The following is a 20,665-nucleotide window of genomic DNA, read 5'->3' as shown; positions in this document are numbered from 1 at the left end:
ACATGGATATTGAATAGGCACATGATACCTGCATGAGTAAGGTGACTTGAAAGTTGTGGAATTATGATTTCCCAATTGTCCCCTACCGAAAGGGACTCGATTTGCCTTCTATGGTCTTTGCAGGTTCTATGGTCTACGTCTGTCTAATGTCGTGTCTCGTGCCTCGTGTCTATGCTGTGCCCGCCTCTATAATTGTGTATATTCTAAGCCCATCCGATCCTCAGAAGCTTGTAGCCGCTCTCGTCGCCGCGTCCGACCTCCTTGCGCTTCTCAATGATTTCGTTGTACAAAATGGTCAGCTGCTTGCCATCTTCACCGCGCGGGCGGTCACTCGCCGTAAACGCGCCCTCCACCGTGTCGCTGACCCCGTTGAACTTACCGTTCCGGCGAACAGTCACCAGCAGCCAGAAAACCCCGCCCGGCGCGAGCAGCTGCGTCGCGCAATCCCTCAGCCACGTCGCGTGCTCCGGAGCATAGATGACATCCGTCGCAATGAGGATCTCCGCCGGGGTGTCGAGGGGTGCGCGCAGGTCAGGCGCAGACCAATCCAGTGTTGTCGTCTTGATGAGGCTTGCCTCCACCGCCGAAGGAGAGTTGATGGCGACATTGGCCTTGAGATTCTCGAGCACTGCTGGGTGGTAGTCGGTTGCGACGATGGTTGACTCTGGCGCGCCGAGGTGAGGGAGTATGTTCCCGAGCACCAAGCTGACGAGACCCGTGCCGGCGCCGAGTTCGATGATGCGCGGCGACGAGCGGAGGCTGGGTTGAGTGAGGCCGAAGCGAGCCGGATCCGCGCACATCAAGTCCGAGAGCACGATGGATGCACCCCAGCTTTGCAAGCCGACGTCATCAGGGTCGGCGGAGTTCGTGCCTGCAAGCCGGTCGTTGAGGCGCACGGTGACGGGTACGCGGCTCTCTTTCTCGGGAAGCGAAAGCTCAAAGGAAAAGTCGCGCGTGTAGTCCTGGTCCTTCTCATCCTCGGCTTCATCGTCCTCCGCGGGCGCGAAAAAGGACTCAAGGACGCAGGAGGCCTGGTCCAGGGCGAGCTGGCAGGCTTCCTCGGACTCAAAGCAGGAGAGGGTCTCGGCGCGGGCGATGAAGCCGGTCAGCCAGCGCTCGACGAAGCTGCGTTCGAAGGCGTCGACGCGGAGGGCGGCGGTGTGGTGGTCTACGCCGTCGACCTCCTCATGGTCGTCGTCGGTCTCGGATACGTAACCGGAGTCGACTGCGGGCGAGGCATGGTGAGGCAATTTGTGATCCGGGTTGAGCTGGAAGGCGACGGAGACGGGCAGTGAGCAGTAGATTGTCGAGAGGGAGTGGAGGGCGGCGGTGATGTCGGACTCGGTGAGGGTGTCGAGACTCCGCAGGGGTGGGAGGCTGCTCGATGGCGGCGCGGGGTGTGCGGCCGGCCTCATTTGTGTGGCCCGTCTCCAGTGCCGTCGCGCTGGTGTTGGCGGTGGTGGTGATGTGGATGGATGATGAGTTGTCGGGAGTGGATAAGATGAGATTCACGAGATGGGAGAAGAAAAAGCCATCACGCGCTAGGTGGACGGTGGTTTAGCTTATTCATTACCTACGCATTATTCGCACCCTTTTGGGCAAGGACACGAGAGATAAGGCCTAGACACGGATGGCGGGACGGGGGGGGACGGGGACGGAGACCCGCTTTCCCAAATGAGGGTATCGTGAAAATTTTTGGCTGCCCTATCCTGGGGCCCAGACTGCACTTTTTGTGTGTCGACGTGGCTTGTGCTCCCGCGCCAGTGGCCCGGCGTGTCAGTCACTCACTGCAGAGGAAATGTCACTGGCCGCTTCTCCATAGTATTCATCGGTGTCATCTCGATTTACCCCGGATACACTGGAAGGGGCGCATGTGAGATCCACTCGAGAACGGAGTGCAAGTCGCCCCCGGAAAGTCGACATTTTGTGTGCTCCTAGTTTCAGTGAGGCTGTCTGTCTGTCAGACCGTCAGCTGTGAGTTTCGGTGAGTGAGTAATTAAGACGTAAGATAAGAAGAGAGACAAGAAAAGGCTCAGCACGGCCCTCCGATAACCGCGTCCCGTCGTTTCCTTTCAACACGTATCTGGGACAGTTCTCAAATTGACCCATCATTGGCTGCGTCTTGTTTTGTCATCTTTTGGTCCTTGTTTCTTTGACTGGAACAGACCGCCGCGAAGAGACGGCGCCGTCCGCAAGGAAGACACAGACAGGAGTCTTGTTTTACCCCTTCGGCTCCATTTCTGCCGAGCGATTGGCGGTCTGAAAATGACTCGTTTTCGCCATCATCGCCACCGTGGTTCATGTGCCCGGACTTTAGCCGACCTCGTCAACATGTGCTTGATGCTGGCTGCATGACGATGACCGAATATGTCTACCTATTCTAATGAATGTGTCAATCGACTCAAATATGTCTTTTGTTGTGCAATCTTTCGCAAGATCTTCGATATTGCTAATTATGGCGGCGTCCGCTTTCCCAAACTTCTCGCCGGCTAGCAAACTGCGTGGATTCATTTATCGCTGCCAACGCGGCGTACATATTCGCGAGTCGACGGTCGTGGATTGACGTCACACAACTTTTGCGCATTGGCTTTGATGTGAAAGACCGATGTTCGGAAGAGAGAAATAAGCTTGTGGTTGTGCAGCTGCTTCCCTCGCTATAAGAACAGCGTTCGTGCTTGTTTGTGGAGATGGAGCAGAAGCTCAGCGCTCTAGTTTGGCAGCGGGTAATGATTGTTTCGGTCACTTTGTTGGTTGCACAGTCTTCACTGTTGAGTCTCGCAATAGGGAATGGCGGCAAACTCCAAGGTTGGGACAAAGGTAGTTGAGCCGCGGGTAGGACACATGATGCATCGAGTCTGCAGACTGCAGGTTGGTGGATAAATGACCGAGTAGACACAGCGCCATGATGTCGGCGAGCCGTATTTCGCTTCTTGCTTGACTTCCACCCTCGATGGACGCTCACAAATGGTGATGTTTGGGTAAAGCCAGTGACAATAAACACTGATACGCGGGTTTGTTCACTTCGTGATACTCGAGACCCTGGCTCTCACCATTCCCATTGCTTACTCTGGACTTCAGACAAAGGTTTCAACCAAGGGTTCGTAGACTTTATTAATGGACATCTCCCACTTGCACGCTATGCCTTCGTGCCAGGCCTCGACACCGGCACACTGTCCCAGAAAGTCATATCCTTTCCAGTTCCACCTCGTCCATACCGCCAACATGAAGTTGACTTCCATCATCGCTACATTGATCGTCGCCGTTGCTGCAGTTCCCGGCGATCCTACAGGCCACTGGTTCAAGCGAGCTTGCGAAAACATTGAACTAGAAGCCAACCGGGGAAGAAGAAATGGCAGCTTTTACGTCGACCTCTATGCGAATTGCCACCCCAAATCAGGGGACAAAGTTGCCAACAGGATGGAACTCGACAAATGCCTTGGAAACCTGAACGGCGATCTGGCGTGGATGCAAAAGTAAGTCCAATTTCTTTCTCACGGGACCTACTACAATGGAGTGCTAACAAGGACAGCGGTGGATTCCATTACGACTGCAGTGGCTGCCAAATTATAGACACGGAGGGAGACAAATTTATCATGCAGTGTTACTGCAACTTGAAGAGAACTACTATCAACCTCAGTCAGTTACCACGCACTTATCTGCCATGCTGTACCACAGCGACGGTTACTGACCATTTATCTCAGACCTGGGTATCCGCAATGAAGATGGTGTTCTATGGTGTAGCTACCAGTCTGCAAGCCGGCTCAGTTGATGGGAGCCCTGCCTTCCCCGGGTACGCCATTTCAGAGCATGCGTGTTGATGACGCCAATGGTCATGACGAACGAAAACAATAGCATTCATAGGTTTGAGGCCGATGCTTGCTCAAGTATCAGAATATTGTCATATGCCTGCTTAGATTGCAAAACCCGAACTCTGTCTCATGACTAATAAATCTGGATGTTGAACTTATTCTAGCCGCATCCCCAAGCCCCGCTTCCCAAAACGTGATCTCATCATGGTATCTCTCGCTACAGTGAACAAGGTAAACTGCAAACCTCATGCAAAACTCAGGCCATGACAGTCTTTCCTCCGTCTTTGGTCAGGCGGGACCGAACCTTGATACGAAGAGCCCAATGAGCTAGTCGCTGCAGGACAACTACATTCCGCTCATTCCGTAAGCCAAGAACCGTGCTCGGAGCAAATACAAGTGCTTGTCCAGTGTGCAGAGACACGATCATACCAAAGAGCTCCAACGCAGGATCTTTTGTTCCCACTGCGATGGGCGCAACTGCATGACTTGACTCCTCCTCACCGGCCATCGTCACCGACATGGAAGAGACACCAGCCAAGTGTTGGCGTAAGGTCCGAAGCCAGTCGGGTGAGGTGAATCGATGTACAATCGTCATGGAACACAGGTCGAGAAGCTTGGTAGAAACCGTGGGCTCTTGAGTTGAGATGAAGACTCGGACGCCAAGATGGCGCTGCAGGCGGATGGTTTCCAGCAATGAGTTGGTGAGAGTCTGACTCTCATCGGATTCTTTCATGTACTTGTGCGCCTCATCAAGAGCAACCACCTTTCCGACGGGAGATTGCTGCTCCAGGAAGAGGGACAGGCAGATGTTGAATAGAGAGCAGGCCAGCTCTGGCGTAACACACGGGCAAGACAAATCAACGACGGTCAGTTGACCCGACTGCGACAAATCATTAGCCATATGAAGAAGGTAATAGTGTCGTCAATAATGAAGAGTGATGATTACCTTAGGCGTCCAGTCGATACTAGTCCTGGTAGCCTTACCCGTGCCTCCCAACATGAAGCTTTCAAGCGTATCAAGGCGCTGACTCAATGGACTTCTCTGTGCTGGGGTCAAGTCTGCCTCGCTCAAACGCTTCTTGAAGGTTTTGTACTTGAAAGGGATGCCAAGGTTCTGCTGCTCAATGCGCATCTCTCGCAAGATCCGATTGATAACGTGCATGTACAGTGGCATGGTGCCCTCTCCAACTGCCATCAGGTCATTCATGCGCTTGGTGTTGAGGTCTCGGTCGCTGAGCCTCAAAGGCTCAATCTTGAGATTTGAAATGCCGCTGTAGATTCTCTGCCAAGATGTTGGTTAGAAAACAAAGCTGCCATAGTGGATTAGAAGATTCCAGGATTACCTCGATGGTGCGAACGTTAGTAGGGGCACACAATACCCTGACTGAAACGTCCTTGTTGGATGCAAGGAAAGCTGCCTCGCACGGGAGACCACCCGAGTCCGAAATGAAGCTGTCGTAGTGGAAGATAATTCCAGTGAGGGGGAGAGTCAACTTGCCCAAGTAGCTAGGGAGTAAGCAGTTCTCCAGAAGACATGCTAGCGTGTTGCTCTTTCCGGAACCTTGACTACCGCATATGAACACGCTCGAGGGACAGGCTACGTTGTGAAAGATTCTGGAATGCACTCTGGTAACCCCAGTGGCGAGCGAATCCTCGGAGAGGCTTATACCGAAGAGACCGTATTGCGAAGGAGGGGATGTATTGATGACGGGCACTGTGAGAAGAGGGCTGGACAAGACCTCGTCACGGCCTTGTTGTTTTGGGTCCAGGTTGAGATGATCCATCTGAGCCACAATATCAGCTAGCTCCGTATAAGATATACCGTGACTGCCATGTTGACTGCTCTCGTCGTCGGAAGCTGCTGAATACATCGTACCCGAATCTGACGACATGGTTGCGAGCACAACAAGTAATGGATTGAAGGCTGTGGTCGACTTGTCTGGGTTGCTGGTGTGATATTTGCGAGACTCACGAGCCCAAGTGCAAGTTTTAAAGATAATCGAGAAGTTCCAGCAATGGGACCTAGGGGAGACGGTGGCTCAAAATCGAAATGGTACTGCGTCGTTGCGTCTCAAAGATTCTGCGCGGAAGTTCTTCCAGTCAATTACAGACAAGTCCAGACGCAGCCCGCTGGTCACTAGTCTTGAGTCAATAAACCCTTGAAACGCAGTACGATGGAAGCCATTGGCTTTGAAAGCTCTTCAAGATTCCCGCAGATTTTGGGGACAAAGGTCGGGGAACAGACAAGCCCTTTGCGAATGCGACTTTCGATGCGTCTGTAGTCAAAACATGATGCATGGCTTCTTTGATCTGGTCATCACCGTCAAAGAACTATTTCGGAAGATGTGACAACAAAACCTCGCCTCTTAGGAACCAAAGGGTGCCCAAACACCATAGCCTATCATGACTGGATCTTAGAGGGATGCATCGAAAGATGAAGAAGCCATCGTTTTGATGCTTCGTGTTGCAGTGTGTCAATTATTCGCTCAAGATATCCCGAAGTGACTTGTTATCTTCTAGGACATGCTTGACCTCTGCCTAGAATCCACCAAGTACGATGAAAGAGCAATCCATGAGGTGACCTTTGTTTGTGTCAAATGACGTCGTCTACTCAATGAACGATCTGAGATGTAACGACGCTTACGCCCAGATTTCAAGGAATGTCAGGATCGTGGGCGGAACATATAATATCAGTTGCACTGCCTAATCGCAATATCGGCATTTAGAAACGGAGGAAAATATTACTGGCACGAACTCAATGATAAGGCATGCCAAGCCTGCCAAGTGCTATCTAAAATTGATTCGGAAGGCGCAAACGTAATCCAAGAGAGTTGAGTGCAACGTTCTCCAAATATTGAGGGGACACATCGGAGCACGTATTTGTGAAGCTTTCTTGGGTTCCGATGACGCCGAAATGCAGAGAATGTCGCTCGCATGAATGGACATAGATAAACCCAGACCATACGTCCGAAGCACAGAGACTTGATTTCTCCATCTCTGCAGTCTTCCCGTTACAGCTCAATGATTATGCATCCTCTTGCCTTGTTCGCCTTAATCGGTGGTTTGGTGTCGGCGAGCAGTCCGGTCTCATACGATGGCTACCAAGTACTTCGCGTCACGACAGGCGCCAACTCAGCTGCCGTCCTGGAGAAGTTGTCATCCATCGAGTATGATGAGTGGAACACGGTAGTGAACAAGCACATCGATATCGCTATTGCGCCAAACCAGATCGAAAGGTTTCAAACTTTGGCTCTTGAATACCATGTAATGCACGAGAACTTGGCAGTATCAATTGCCTCCGAGTCAGCTACAGGGACCACCTGGAAGAGACAAATCGACGATCTCGAGTGGTACGATAGCTACCACCCTTATGACGACCATAAGGCATACTTCGAGGCACTCCACAATGCCTTTCCCAATAACTCAGAGATAGTCTCGTCGGGGACTTCGTTCGAAGGCAGAGACATTTTTGGCATTCACTTCTGGGGTTCGGACGGACCGGGAAAACCGGCCGTGCTTTGGCACGGGACTGTCCATGCCAGAGAATGGATAGTAGCGCCGGTAAGCTAACGCGACAAAAGGTCACCGTGGAAATGCTAAGGTCATGGACGACAGGTTATGGAATATCTCACGTTGCAACTAATCCAGGGATATGGCGTTGACAACACCACGACTGCTTTTGTGGATACTTATGACTTTTGGGTGTTCCCGTTTGTCAACCCAGTGAGAACTCTGTGCTCGAGCTCAAATGAAGCAGTATGTATTCTGACACCTCGGCAGGATGGATTTGTGTACACTCAAACAACGGAACGATTGTGGCGGAAGAATCGCCAACCAGCCCCAACCTCAACCAACTCGACGTGTTATGGTCGCGACATCAACCGTAATTGGCCGTACAAATGGGATGCTAATCCTCTTGGGACTTCTACGGACCCTTGTTCTCAAACATACAAAGGCATCGAGGCAGGCGACACCCCGGAGATGGAAGGACTGCACAAGCTTGTGGACACTTTGCGAGACGCAAGTGGGCTGAAACTCTACATCGACTGGCACAGCTACAGCCAGTACTTTCTGACCCCCGTCGGCTACAACTGCACCTACTACATTGATACTCTTGGCCAGCACATCAAGCTTGCTCAGCTAGCCTCGGATGCCATTCGGGAGGTTGAGGGTGTCACCTTCACGTATGGCCCAAGTTGCGCGACTCTGTATCCTACGACTGGAGCAAGCTTCGACTATGCTTACGCCGTTGGCAAAACTCAATGGTCATACTTGATCGAGTTGCGGGACACTGGCGATTTCGGGTTCGTATTGCCGCCAGAGCAGATTCGTGGTAGTGTGAAGGAGCAGTGGGAGGGCATGAAAGTCATGTTGAGTGTCCTTGGTGAGGTCTTCTTCGATGGAGAAGGCCCAGCGGCATTCTGAGTCGAAACTGAATGCAGGAAACGTATGTGTTGAGCATCGGATAAGGTACTGAAGGAATATGCATCATGTACAGTAGATTTCGCGCAGAGCTGTCCAAAACCCTTGTAAGCCGGCTATTCTGGTGTCCTTGTACGCTCATAACTCTCATTCAACCCTTCGCTTTTGGTAAACCTCATGACCATATCTGATACACGCCAAAACAAGTGCAAAAGCGAGAATCCCTATGTTTGAGTCGAAAGCTCTGCGGTAAAGAGGCCTTTCATCGGCTTGGAAAAGTTGCGCTCCATAAATTGCTGCAATATTCGCGCTCATGATGATCCTTGAAAGTAAAAATCAGAATCCCGAATTGTGTTCGGTGACGAAGCTGGAAAACTCACATCGCCATAGCCAGTGATCTCTCTTCCGGGTCAGTGCAAGTCAGCGACATCCACGTGATATTGAGAGGGTGCGGGAATGAGGCAAACGTCTGCGTCCAGACGACTCCAAAATACCGCACACCTCGCTTGTTGATCTCCGTAAAAATGCGGTTGAGAATGTAGCCGAACATGTGCATTGCGACTGCCAGTATCGTAGTCTCGCCTCGCTTGTTACTTAAATCAGGAATTAGCATCCGGCCCTCCAACTAGTTATAAACGTGACAAGACATCACTTACAACCGGTCGGAAATGTAGCTGAAGCCAAAAGAGACTGGTACTTGAAGGAACAAGCCCACAGCAGCCAAAGCATTACTCGTAAGTGAGGGAAAGCCGAAGCTTCTGATGATGGTCGGACCATAGGTGTCGAAACCTCTGAAAGGTCCGTTGTTGCCGAGAGTGATGAAAACATGCACCCATATGCGCCAGTTGGAGAACTGCAATAGTCGGTAATGCTATCAGAGAATTAGGGCGATGCAGGAAGACTCACGGCCTTTTTGAAAGCAGCGATCCCAATGTGCTGCTTCTTGTTCATTTTGTTGGGATCATCGATGCGCACGCGCGTCTGCAAGATGTGAAGCTCTCGTTCCGTAAAGATGTTGACTTGTGGCAGAAACCAGCTATGCGGGTTATGGAACGCGTCTGGGAGACAAAATCCTACTACTATGCCGCTGGCAATAGTGAAGGCTCCCATCACGATGAAAAGCCAGAACCAGCCAGGATACCCGGCTACTCCCTTCATATGTAGGATTCCATATGCAATTAGCTTTGCAAAGGCCTGGCCCAGTTGGTTGCCAAAGAAAAATATCATAACCCGTTTGGCAGTCTCTTTGCGTGTGTACCATGTTGATAAGGTCCAGAGACCGCCAGGGATGTAACCACTTTCAGAAACTCCAAGGAAAAACCGGGTCGCAAGGTAGCCGGCATAGTTGTGCTGGAAGGCTTGGAACGTACTAACCAAACCGAAGAAAAATAAGTGAAGGGTCAACCACTTTCCCGGTCCAACCTTGTACAAAATCATGTTTGACGGAATCTCGAAGAGAACAATCCCAAGGGACAGCAGTTCTTGGCCAACATTGAATTGAAATTGCGTGATGCCTACGTCTTCCATGAAGGTATCTGTTATTGCGTTCGCGATATTGCCTCGATCGAGTTCTGCAGTCATATTTTACGTCAGATGGCAGTGGACTTTAGGGGCTATCGTTCGTTCGCACGCAAGCAGAAGAAGCCGAGTGTCAGGAGTGGCATAATGATCAAATCTAACCTGCATTGGTTCACATGTTAGACCCAAGAATTCTAGATATAGGTGTGCGACTTCAACACTCATTTCCATTTCGCTTTCGTCTCTTCGTCCTCCGTCCAATCGACCGGCGATGAAACCTGCTTCGTGTCGCCATCGACGAGATTCGCGGAAGGGGAACGATCTAACGAGACGATGTCTGCGGTGCCCATGATGTCAACGAGGGGTTGATGTTTTCGTTCGGAAAGACCTCATCAAGTTGATACTCGATTTGCTTGAACCGAGAAAGATGAAGTAGCAACAAACATGGCTGGTTGTTTCCAGTACTCCAGTTCGGAATTCAGCGTCATTCTTCTGCAGGGCTTTCTCTTGACCCAGACGAAACCGAGCACACCATACTGGATCTGCGGAGAAGATCCGAATCACTGGGTCCGAACATAAGTCTTATCAGGCCAGTAAGCTCGACAAGAGACAACTGGGAAGGAGCGATATTGCGTGCTTGGTGTGGAGTATCATCGTCGGTGCCTACGCATCAGGCTTTGGCACCTAGGCGTTGGTCATGTTTCAATAGCGAATAAATCACCACGTGGAAAGGCATTAATCTCCGCGATGGATGTTGGAGTAGCGCAGAAGTACGCGATAGTCCCAAATTGACGCAGCGACTTGAAGTACCTTAGGCTAGAACTGCCACTGATTGGAATTGTATTGTGTTTGCTTACTTTGCTGCGGCACAAGCTTTATAAAATTGTTCAAGTAGAACTCGACGAAAAGGTACGGGAACAATTCCAACGTCGGGCATATCACTGCCGTTGACAGTTTGGAGTGGGAAATCCGCCCGAGCACGTCATCTTCCCGGCGGATTCGATCATCCAACACTCCACTCGGGGCACATCTGCGTCGGAGAACCTCCGACATGCAAGCATCCCCAATAAACTTAGTGATACAAAGGGCACTAGCCTAGCTAGATGAAATTGATCTAAATGTCATTCGTGCGGTCGCGCCTTCCGTACGTGCATTTTGCATCCATCAAAACCCATCGCCGCGATGAAAACCTTGTCCGACGAGGAGCTCACAAATCTCGCGGGCAATTACTTCGCCCCGAAGGGACTTTACCGTCACACGAAAGGCTTGCCATTCTTGGGTAGTCTTGAGTGTAACACAAAGACTCTCATTGCTGGGCAATGGACTGAACTCATCGTGGAATACACGGTTGGTGCCAGTGGCCTTGCTGATGGAGCTTGGATCAAAGGAACCTTCAAGTTCTACTCGGACTGGGCGCTGTTTCAGACTTCCGACCCAAAGGAAGACAACTACGTATCGTTAGAATACACGCCAGGCCCTCTCCACGAAGGACAAACGGCGGCGACGGTACAGTCACTGGCTGTTCGTTTCGACCAAAAGGGCCACGAGCGACCATTCCAAAAGGCCATCATCGTTATCATTGTCGACGGTGACATGAACCCCGGAGATAAGATTACTGTTCGAATTGGCGACAGACGATGGGGATCGCGTGGTACCCGAGTGCAAACATTCGTTGAAGACAAGTTCTTGATGAGGTGGTATATTGATCCAGTCGGAACTTCAAGATTCGCTCCCATCAAGCCTGACATTGCTTTTCCAATCAAATCGGGACCAGTTGCTAGAGTCAAGACCATAACTCCCCGAGTTGTTAGGCCCGGCGTTCCCGCCCCCCTTCACGTCCATACCGAGGACATCTGGGGCAATGCGACAGCAGACCTAGGGAATCTGAAAGCTGAAGTCAAATTGATCAAAGTTGGCTCCAAGGCAGAGGTTGTCCAGACTAAAACTTTGCCTTTCGCAGCTCAGGGATGGACGGTGATGAATGACACATACGAGTTCGTCAAAGATGGGGACTACGATCTCGTCGTGGCAGTAATTGATGGTGAGGGATCTGTCATTGCCACATCTACAGACTAGGTATCTGTCGATGCCTCTCTACCCATCCCTCGGCCGTTGTACTCTGATCTTCACGTTCACTCCGATGACACTGTCGGCACCAACTCGACCACATACAACTTCTCTTACGCCAAGGAAATTGCCGGCCTTGACGTCGTCGGATACACTGCTAATGATTTCAACATTACCAAAGAGAAGTGGGAGCACACGCTTGAGATCATTAAGAGAGTTGATTCGCCTGGCGAATTTGTCGTATTCCCTGGGACAGAATGGTGTGGCAACTCAGCCGCTGGGGGTGAGTAAACCTGATTCGAATGTTGTTGTGCTCTTACGAAGGAAGACTGATTTGATTCAGGTGATCACAATGTCGTCTTCCTCGATGACCCGAAGACGAGTCAACCCGAGTTCCCTTTTGACAAGAAAGGGAATGTAGCTCGTAGCTTCGAGTGGAACGAGGACGGACCGGCAGAGCTGATACCCGGCGCTTGGCCACTGGATGAAGTCTACGCGACTTACGCTCATTCACCTGAAAGCCACCTTTTGATCCCCCACGTTGGCGGTCGTCGATGCAACCTAGCCTGGCACCATCCCCAGTTGGAACGTCTTCTCGAAATTGGCACCGCTTGGGGGTTATTTGAGTGGCTTCTTCGCGACGCCGTGAAACGGGGCTGGAAACTCGGCGTTTCCGCCAATTCGGATGAGCACCGGGGCCGATGTGGAGGCGGGGTACCCGGAACTGCCGTCTTTGGCACGAAGGTTGGATTGACCGGCGTCTTGGCCGACAAGCTGGAGCGTGGTGAGGTTGCGAAGGCCTTGCGGGCAAGGCGTACGTTTGCGACAACAGGCGAACGCTTAGTTGGGATCGTACGCACCGACAACGGACATCTTCAAGGCGATGATGTATTTGTGAAGGATAATGAGAAACTCGTTCTCAGGTACAGCTTCTTTGGTGCGGGAGGGTACTCTTCCATCGAGGCTTGGGATGCGAGTGGTCGGATTCTCCACCGGGATCTCCAGAAAGAAGCAGAAACTCACGCCACGGCATCAACTCCTAGAAAGATTCGCGTGACTTGGGGAGGGGCTCGCGTTTACGACAGATATCGTGAGGCTGTCTGGCACGGATCAATCCTCCTTCCCGGGGCGGTAATCTCGCATATTCGACCTTTCGGGGGCGTGCTTCACAATGCCGAAGATGAGATCAAGCAATTTTCCCAAAACCAGGTGGTCTTCGAGACCCGAACCAGCGGGGATTTCGATGGTGTTGACATTTGATGACACATCGGAAACCCCCTCTACTATCAGCGTATCGGGCCATTTAGGTGGATACGTCAAAGTTGGTGACGCCCTCAAAGGAAACCCCCACAACCCGCAACCTCGGTTCAACTTGGTTGCAACGGCAAAGGACTTTACTCAGGAAGGAGGGGTGCGCGACGACATAGTGGGCGGTGCTGGCCTCTTTGTGTCCATCGATGGTCTGTTGGATGTTCCATTGCCCAAAAGAGTTGAAGGCAGCTTCACAGTGAAGGCAGAGTCTGGTAGTGGTGGTGACTGGGCGGTGTACTTTGTGGGCAGAGAGTATGGTGGAGGGAAGGTCATCACTAGTCCTGTATTCATCAAGTACGAGTGAGCCATTAGCTAGAAAGAAGCATCCACAGCGCACATAGTTTGTGCGGAAGGCAGATCTGACCCACGCAACTCCAACTACCCCAATCTCTCGAGCCCAGTGCCCATTTCGCGCATCACCTGCACCTCCTCGGGCCTCAGAATTGGAAACCGAAGGTGAGCGAATACGCGCTCTGCCTTATTGAGAAAGGAGACTTACCGTCCGCGTCTTCTGATGTCGCGATGCAGATGGCGAGATCATCAATGGAGCAGAGTTTCTCTGAACAGGGATTTGGCTGTGGTTGTCATCGGACCAACCCGGATTTCGGCACTGCATGCACCTGGTGTTTGGTTTGTGGACGGGGGTGGGGTAGTTCAATCTCAACGCGCCTGACAGGTGCAAGAGACGGCCAGGTTCCAGGGAGTTCCTCGACGGCAACCCGAACTGAGGCCTAGTGACGGCTTTTGTGCGGAATGGGGAGGAAGTGGACATGGCAAAAAGAAAATAGTCTGGTACGGTACATATATAAGCTTGTTAACTCCCCAGGTATGCTCCGGCATCCACCAATTCATGGTTCGGAGTTTGTAAATTTGATCGGTCAGCGGAGAGCCCAAGCAATTCGTCCTGCCATTATGCTCGGTCACAATCTTTCCCGTTTCGCTGTATCACTTTTTGTGACAAAAGCAGCCTCATCTCCTGTCCCGCGGTCTAATCCGGCCGGAAATAAATTCTTTGTAACCTTGTAAGTTGTCCCTCATTCACTCTCAGACTTGATTTATCGACTCGCCCTCATCTAGATTTGGCTGACAAAGTTTTAGCGGGAGCTCTACTACACAGACCGGGTTTTTTGTCAACGGCACCGCTCCCTCGAGCAAGAATCCAATTGGCAATCCCTCTTTTCCTGGATCAACGACGACTGGCGGCCTCAACTGGCTAGGGTTTGATATCTCTGAGTTTAATCACACAACGATCTTAGCCTACAATCTGGCTGTAGGAGGTGCTACGACAGACAGCACACTTATTCCAACATACACGGAAGGTGTTGCGACCTACGTAGACCAGGTCAACACCTTTTACGATGCATACGTCCACCAGGAAACCTCATGGTCCTGGGACGACGTTCTGATTGGGATCTGGATCGCCAACAACGACGTTGGCCAGTCTTTTGACAGAAACGACACATCCTCTCTGTACCCGAAGGTTTCTGCCCGTTACTTCGAACAGACTCAGCGCCTGTACGATGCCGGTGCCCGAAATTTTGTGTTTCTCACATGTGCTCGTAAGTTAATTTCATTGAGTTGCTATTGACGGCAATGACAAAAAGCCATCGCTGACTATGGCATTGCTGTCAATCACGAAATCCCACTAATGATCTGGAATAGCCCAGCAACTCACTCCTTTGATGATCGAAAAAGGCTCAGAAAGCAACGCAAAGGTTGCGGCTGCTGTCAAGCTCTACAATGAGATATTGGAAAAGAACTTTCAAAAGTTTAAAATAGCCCATCCGGATGCTCAAGCCTGGCTGGTCAGACCTTCGAAGTCATATGAAACTGCGATTGCGAACCCACAAGAATACGGAGCGCCAGACGCGATTTGTACAAACGAGGACGGCGTCAGCTGCCTGTGGTGGAACAACTACCATCCTGGAATTCAAATTCATCATCTTCTGGGAGCAGACGTGGCGACAACTGTTGGCACACCTTGGTTCAATCCCCAGTAGAAATAGTAGTGATTCCTAATGACAAATAAAGGAGAAGGAGGTCGCATGAATGCAATATTAAATTTAAAGTAACGAAGTGGGAGTGCATTGGTATGGTCTCTGGCTAAGAGGGAGCTCACACAACTAATCTTGTACTTGCCGTTCACCTGTGGTCTGACGGAGATCTCGATACTACCGCTGTACAATGCATTCACCTGACAGGATGTCTTATCCATACGAATTAAACAGGACCTGCATCGGCGTTTGATAGCTCATGAATGGAAAGGACAGTCCAAACTTAGTGACGCAAAATTGTGAGGCCAGGCACATGCTAAGGAGAGCGGCTGTATGAGTCAGTGAACAACAGCACTTGCCGGTAGCACAGAATACGCGCCATAATCATGTTGGAAAACCGACTCGGCGAAGGCTGCTTGGATATCGCTTTGCAACCTGGACGCTGAGTGTAGCGATCCACCAGAAGAGCTGGAGCAGACGTGACTTTGACTTGCTGTGACGTTTCTTGAATGAGGTTCACGAAGAAGATAAGTGCACGACTCGAGCTTGAGATGCTATGAGGGATCCTGCCTGGGTCTTCCACATACTGGCTGGAGTCTGGACAACCAAACTAAGAAGGGATGACAGTGCGCGTCTACTGACAGACCCATAGAAGTATCCAAGAACCTGGACATTCTAGAAACGAATTCCAAAGAGATTGATGAAAAGGTCGTCTTCGGAGACATCGTCGTTTGCCGAGAAGTTTCTGATCACCAATTTGGGAAACTGGGTAGAATCCCGTGTGCGCTTCGACTATCATGATATCATCGTCGAATGCAACCCCAGACCTTCAGGCTGTCTCAAAGTTTCCGAAGGCAATGTTCCAACTAGGACAAAAGAAGACTCAATATGAGTTGAAATATGCTACATGATGAAGATGTAGAACAGGCGGCAGCCTGGAGACAATCACTCTCCCTTCATGGGTGGACCCAAGAGGGTTGGCAATGCCCCTGAGTGAAAGAAATTAAGCGAGTGATTTCGGACGCGAGTGCACACCCCATATGACGAATAACCCGAGTGCTTCCATGCGATGCTACGTATGGTACTTGTGAGGTTGAAATCTGCAGGCGCCCCTGTAATTCAACCTTGATGGCTTGTGATCACCACTGCATCAATGGAACCCGGATGGCCATTGAGCAACAGCACCTGAAACTTACGAGAGTAGGTACGTCGTCAATCGTTAACGATGCCTTGAACGATACAAGCATTTTTCGCCTCGAGTGCAATTAAGTTTCGGCAGGCTAAGATGGACCGCAGTCGCTACTGCAATGAGGTTCCATTCGAACCTGAAATTCTTCACCCTGCGAAATGTATCCGTATACTTCAGGGATCTATCTCACTGAGCCCATGCGAGAGATCAACATCTGAGAGGTAGCAACGAAAAATACCTTGCGCTGTATTGCGCAGGTTTTGCCAAGTTGGTCGCATTACTACAAATCGAATGCAAATATCGGATGGAGACAACTCGGAAGCTTCGGCGGGACGAAGTGCAGCTCAGCTCTCAAGGTCCAAGACAAAAAATCATGAGATCAAGGAAATCTCGGTAGTTGACCGCTGGAAGCTGAGTTGATGACGAGAATGGCGAGGCGATGTTGGAAGTGCCAAGATATTGCTTGCCGACCATTCAGACAACGGGCAGCCACGTCTGCGAGACCTTGCTTGATGAGAACGTCAACCACGCCTGGAGCGCCAGCACTACTTTATAACCCTTGGCGCGAAGGGAGCACTTGTCGCACGACAAAATGACATACATTTCGTCTTTCCTAGGCTCTGCCCTCTTCTTAGTCTCACTCTGCCCATCTGCTCTTGGAAGAGTAGCACCTCAGAACACCCCTTTGGAAAGAAGAGTTACTTGGGAGGGACGACCCCTTTTGTAAGACTTCGATTCCATTGGTTTCAGCAGACCTCCCTGGAAACTTCACCGCCCGCAAGAGTCCCAATGCCTCAATTGTTATTGTTGGAGGTGGCATCTCAGGCCTCGCTACTGCCTTGATGCTGGACAGTGTCGGCGTCCATAATTGGGAAATCATTGAAGCCAGCGATCGTGTTGGAGGACGCTTTCGCACAGTATTCGTCGATGATACGGAAGAGTTCGCCGAGATGGGCCCGATGAGATTACCTTACCACCAAGTCACATACAAGAGCGACGATTCCACGCACGCGTACTCTGATCTCCGCATGACTTTTCAACTCGCCGACCTCCTCGATAGAATGAACGAAAGCGATGAGAAGTACAGAATCGACTTTATTCCATGGATCCAGCACCATCCTAACGAACTACTCGCCTTTGGGACGGGCAGACATCTGGATGGCAGGGTACCTACCCCCGCTGAGATTGCGAAAGATCCAAGCCTCGGTGCTCCACCGGTCATGACATCGGCGGAATGTAACAACACTGAGAAAGAAATGAACAAAGTCTTGAAGAACGAGACTCTCATCAAGGAAATACAAGTCGATATTTGGGGGGCTCACAAGCAAGTGATGGACCTAGGCTACGATGATTGAAGCGAGCAGTCGCTGCTGCGCAACCGTCTAGATGCAGATGAGAATGTCACAGATGCAATCTGGACTTCCACTGACTACGATGTCATCTGGGATGAGATGGTGCACAACTCCAACTTAGCTCTTGACGGGTCTGACGATACTCTCGGTGAGACTGAGTGGAAGTGTGTCGACAAAGGCTTCAACCGCATGTCCGACGCTTTTATTCCCCATGTCTCAGACAGACTGATCTTGAACCGCAAAATCCGGAAGTTGGAACCGGTTCATGACGAAGCCGGCAACAGTCGAACACGTCTGTCATGGTATCCCGGCGCGGCAAACAGGACGTTGGAGTCTAAGGACTACGACTACACCAGCATGGCTGTGACTTTCACCGTGACTCGATTAGGCCGTCGGAGCTCTGTAATATCCCGTGTATGGATTGAACGAATCAGGATCCGGTCTCATCACAAACTATCGTGGCGGAGATTGAAGTGATCGTTTTGTTAGCTTCACAGAAGAAGAGCACGATCTTTATCGGCGAGCATACGGCTCTGACTCATGCTTGGATTAGTTCCTCGCTTTATTCTTCCGTCAGAGACTCTTTTGAGTTGCTACTTGGGAGTTGAGTTGGGAATGGTCCATGAGGCGAAGGAATTGTACCAAGAGTGGATGGGCCAGTGGATTCATTGATTAGATGTAGGGTTTGTGCGACAGTCACAGATATGAGCTGGATGATAAGCATGCGAATACAAAGTCTGGTCTTCGGCAAAAATTTGTTAATTGGTTCCTTAACATCAAACGTGTCTTGACAGCGATGCCGTTATTGGCCCGCACGCTCATCACATCTGGCCTTTCGCTTTTTGTTGCCGTAACGCCTGTAAATCTCAGTGGTCCTGAGATCCTTCTGGGATCCTTCTGAACAGCGTTACCTCATTGGGCAGGTCAAATGCAACCATCATCTGAGCGAAAATGGCACGTTGGGTCCCCGCAGATCGTCAAACACCTTGGGAGATAAACAGTTTCCCGAAGTGCTGCGTCGGTCTGCGACTTCGGAGCTCGGGGTTAACTGACTAATGATAAGGTGCTCTTCCCCGCGCCTTGCCAAACCAACATGATACGCAACGATTACCCGATCTCTGTGAAGTTATTTGCGCATTGAGATATCATGTCGGAACCAAAGTCAATTGCTATTGTCGGTGGTAGGCAGAATGCAGTGACCATATAGGCCCGCAGACTTACTAACGACCTGTTTAGCGGGCATATTCGGGCTATCGCTGGCGGTTGCCCTCAGCAAGAAGCGTGAGTCTTGGCGCCTTCTCCCGAAAAAGAGACCTATATAGGACTTGTGAGAGCTGATAAAAAACAGCCAGAAATCGGGTTCATGTCTTTGACAGACATCAATACGACGAGTCGGGATACTCGCCCGATTTCGCCCACAGCACCCAGGCAGCTTCCGTGGACCATAACAAGATCGTAGGTTCCCTGCACACTCGCTCTAATGTGTGACGTGTAGCAATTAACAATTATCTAAATTGCAGTTTCGAGCATCCTACGGAAAGAGCATCCACTATCAACGCCTAGCGCTTGAGAGTCGCAGCGCCTGGGAGAAAATTAACGAATTACGCCGCGAAGAGAAGAATGAAGAAGAGCGGTCTGACTTATTCAGCGGCTGCGGCATGCTTCGCGTCCAACCCGACGCCGATCTTGGTGCACTGGAGCGTGAGACACTGCGTAATTTTGAACGTGACGGGCTACGTGATACACAATTTGTGAAAAGTGATCCCACTGACCGCCAGCGTGCCACTGAGCGCGGTTGGGACTCGAAGCTCCTTGAATTTGCTATCCCGGATTCATCTTCGAATCAGAGCTTTGAGGCAGTTCTCGACTCTACGGCTGGTTTCACTAAGTGCAGTGAAGCTTGCGCTTACTTCTACAAGATAGCTGAACGCCAGGGCGTCGTATTCCACTTCGGGCCCCAGAAAGGTGGTTTTGGGAGTCTCATAGAAGAGAACGTCCCGGAGTCATCTAAGAAAAGGGCTATTGGCCTGAAGACCAAGAACGGAGTTGTTCACAAGGCCGATGTTGTGGTCATTGCTGGTAAGTTCGCTCTCCACAATTTAACAGTTGCAGTGACCAATGTTTCTGGCAGCCGGATCTTTCTCCACGCAACTATTGCCCGAGCTGTCGTACCACCTGGAGTCCTCAGCCGGAAGCGTCGTCACCTTCAAGGTCGACAAGGATGACGAGCGACTCTGGGATAAGTACTCTCCTGAGCGTTTTCCTGTGATCACTTGGAAGAGCGCTGCCCGGACTGTCGATGGCAAAGACATCGGAAGTATCTATGTATTTCCTCGGACATCTGACGGCCTCATAAAGATCGGCTACAGGGGCGTTAAGGTATGTAAATGCTTGCAATACTTGTGAAGGTCTTGGAATTGACAACTCTCCAGTTCACGAACTTCCAGCCTGCCCCCCCTGATGCTGGCTTCACGCAGGACGGGAAATGGTCTGTGCCCATGTCGCCCGCTGATTCTCGTGTTGTACCGGACAGAGCCAGAGAGGCTATCAAGCCGTTCGTATCCATTTTCCTCCCGGACTTCAAAGAACAAGATTTTTATTCAACAAAGATGTGTTGGTACACTGACTCACTTGACAACTCTTTTGTGGTAAGTGATTTTGAAGTAGGATAAATTGCTCGGTCTTGCTGATTTGGGCCGTGTGCTAGATTGACTACGTGCCGAATTACGCCGATAACTCCGTGTTCGTCTGCACTGGCGGAAGTGGACATGGAGCCAAGTTTCTCCCCGTTCTAGGTGAAGTGAGTACTTCAAATATCCATGTCATTCAATCACTGCTGATTTGCTATTTTAGCACGCTGTCGATATTCTGCTGAATGGTGAGCAGAGCAACTCGTTTATGCGCCCTTACTGGCGATGGAGAGAGACAGCGCGCAGAGGGAACGGGCTTGAGGAGGGGCCCAAGGGCCCCCGAAACATTGGAAGTTCGAACCAATGAATGTAC

At 50.8% G+C, this 20,665-nt stretch overlaps 9 protein-coding genes across 9 annotated transcripts; 6 read left to right on the top strand and 3 right to left on the bottom strand.

Moving 5' to 3' along the window:
• Positions 1–203: 203 nt before the first annotated feature.
• On the bottom strand, positions 204–1,415 carry EFM2-1 (Protein-lysine N-methyltransferase EFM2; the record flags this gene model as incomplete). Its single annotated transcript, XM_032023041.1, has 1 exon — positions 204–1,415. One exon carries the CDS (start codon positions 1,413–1,415, stop codon positions 204–206), a length of 1,212 nt encoding a protein of 403 aa, XP_031880144.1.
• Positions 1,416–3,222: 1,807 nt separating this feature from the next.
• Positions 3,223–3,769, top strand: CGGC5_v014304 (uncharacterized protein; the record flags this gene model as incomplete). Its single annotated transcript, XM_032023040.1, has 3 exons — positions 3,223–3,473; positions 3,530–3,636; positions 3,702–3,769. The coding sequence occupies 3 exons, from the start codon at positions 3,223–3,225 to the stop codon at positions 3,767–3,769; spliced, it is 426 nt and encodes a 141-aa protein (XP_031880143.1).
• Positions 3,770–4,065: 296 nt separating this feature from the next.
• Positions 4,066–5,701, bottom strand: CGGC5_v014303 (uncharacterized protein; the record flags this gene model as incomplete). The annotated part of the gene is made up of 3 exons (XM_032023039.1): positions 4,066–4,689; positions 4,756–5,091; positions 5,153–5,701. 3 exons carry the CDS (start codon positions 5,699–5,701, stop codon positions 4,066–4,068), a joined length of 1,509 nt encoding a protein of 502 aa, XP_031880142.1.
• A 1,129-nt stretch (positions 5,702–6,830) lies between these two features.
• Positions 6,831–8,234, top strand: CGGC5_v014302 (Metallocarboxypeptidase A-like protein; the record flags this gene model as incomplete). The annotated part of the gene is made up of 3 exons (XM_032023036.1): positions 6,831–7,370; positions 7,425–7,532; positions 7,590–8,234. 3 exons carry the CDS (start codon positions 6,831–6,833, stop codon positions 8,232–8,234), a joined length of 1,293 nt encoding a protein of 430 aa, XP_031880088.1.
• A 144-nt stretch (positions 8,235–8,378) lies between these two features.
• Positions 8,379–9,895, bottom strand: CGGC5_v014301 (putative transporter; the record flags this gene model as incomplete). Its single annotated transcript, XM_032023035.2, has 5 exons — positions 8,379–8,553; positions 8,612–8,824; positions 8,888–9,084; positions 9,138–9,802; positions 9,862–9,895. The coding sequence occupies 5 exons, from the start codon at positions 9,893–9,895 to the stop codon at positions 8,379–8,381; spliced, it is 1,284 nt and encodes a 427-aa protein (XP_031880081.2).
• A 1,036-nt stretch (positions 9,896–10,931) lies between these two features.
• On the top strand, positions 10,932–13,076 carry CGGC5_v014300 (uncharacterized protein; the record flags this gene model as incomplete). Its single annotated transcript, XM_032023034.1, has 3 exons — positions 10,932–11,780; positions 11,826–12,099; positions 12,160–13,076. 3 exons carry the CDS (start codon positions 10,932–10,934, stop codon positions 13,074–13,076), a joined length of 2,040 nt encoding a protein of 679 aa, XP_031880086.1.
• Positions 13,077–14,039: 963 nt separating this feature from the next.
• On the top strand, positions 14,040–15,127 carry aes1-2 (Acetylesterase; the record flags this gene model as incomplete). Its single annotated transcript, XM_032023033.1, has 3 exons — positions 14,040–14,149; positions 14,226–14,686; positions 14,790–15,127. The coding sequence occupies 3 exons, from the start codon at positions 14,040–14,042 to the stop codon at positions 15,125–15,127; spliced, it is 909 nt and encodes a 302-aa protein (XP_031880085.1).
• Positions 15,128–17,152: 2,025 nt separating this feature from the next.
• On the top strand, positions 17,153–17,665 carry lox-1 (L-amino-acid oxidase; the record flags this gene model as incomplete). The annotated part of the gene is made up of 1 exon (XM_032023032.1): positions 17,153–17,665. One exon carries the CDS (start codon positions 17,153–17,155, stop codon positions 17,663–17,665), a length of 513 nt encoding a protein of 170 aa, XP_031880107.1.
• A 1,144-nt stretch (positions 17,666–18,809) lies between these two features.
• Positions 18,810–20,659, top strand: fap1-3 (L-pipecolate oxidase; the record flags this gene model as incomplete). Its single annotated transcript, XM_032023031.1, has 8 exons — positions 18,810–18,843; positions 18,899–18,943; positions 19,011–19,117; positions 19,183–19,741; positions 19,794–20,041; positions 20,095–20,310; positions 20,370–20,462; positions 20,516–20,659. The coding sequence occupies 8 exons, from the start codon at positions 18,810–18,812 to the stop codon at positions 20,657–20,659; spliced, it is 1,446 nt and encodes a 481-aa protein (XP_031880087.1).
• Positions 20,660–20,665: the final 6 nt, after the last annotated feature.

This window comes from Colletotrichum fructicola, assembly GCF_000319635.2.
Source record: "Colletotrichum fructicola Nara gc5 chromosome Unknown KSG_Nara_v1_contig09, whole genome shotgun sequence".
Lineage (NCBI taxonomy): Eukaryota > Fungi > Ascomycota > Sordariomycetes > Glomerellales > Glomerellaceae > Colletotrichum > Colletotrichum fructicola.
Note: the sequence above shows the minus strand (reverse complement) of the source record. Positions and strands in the feature narration are given on the sequence as shown.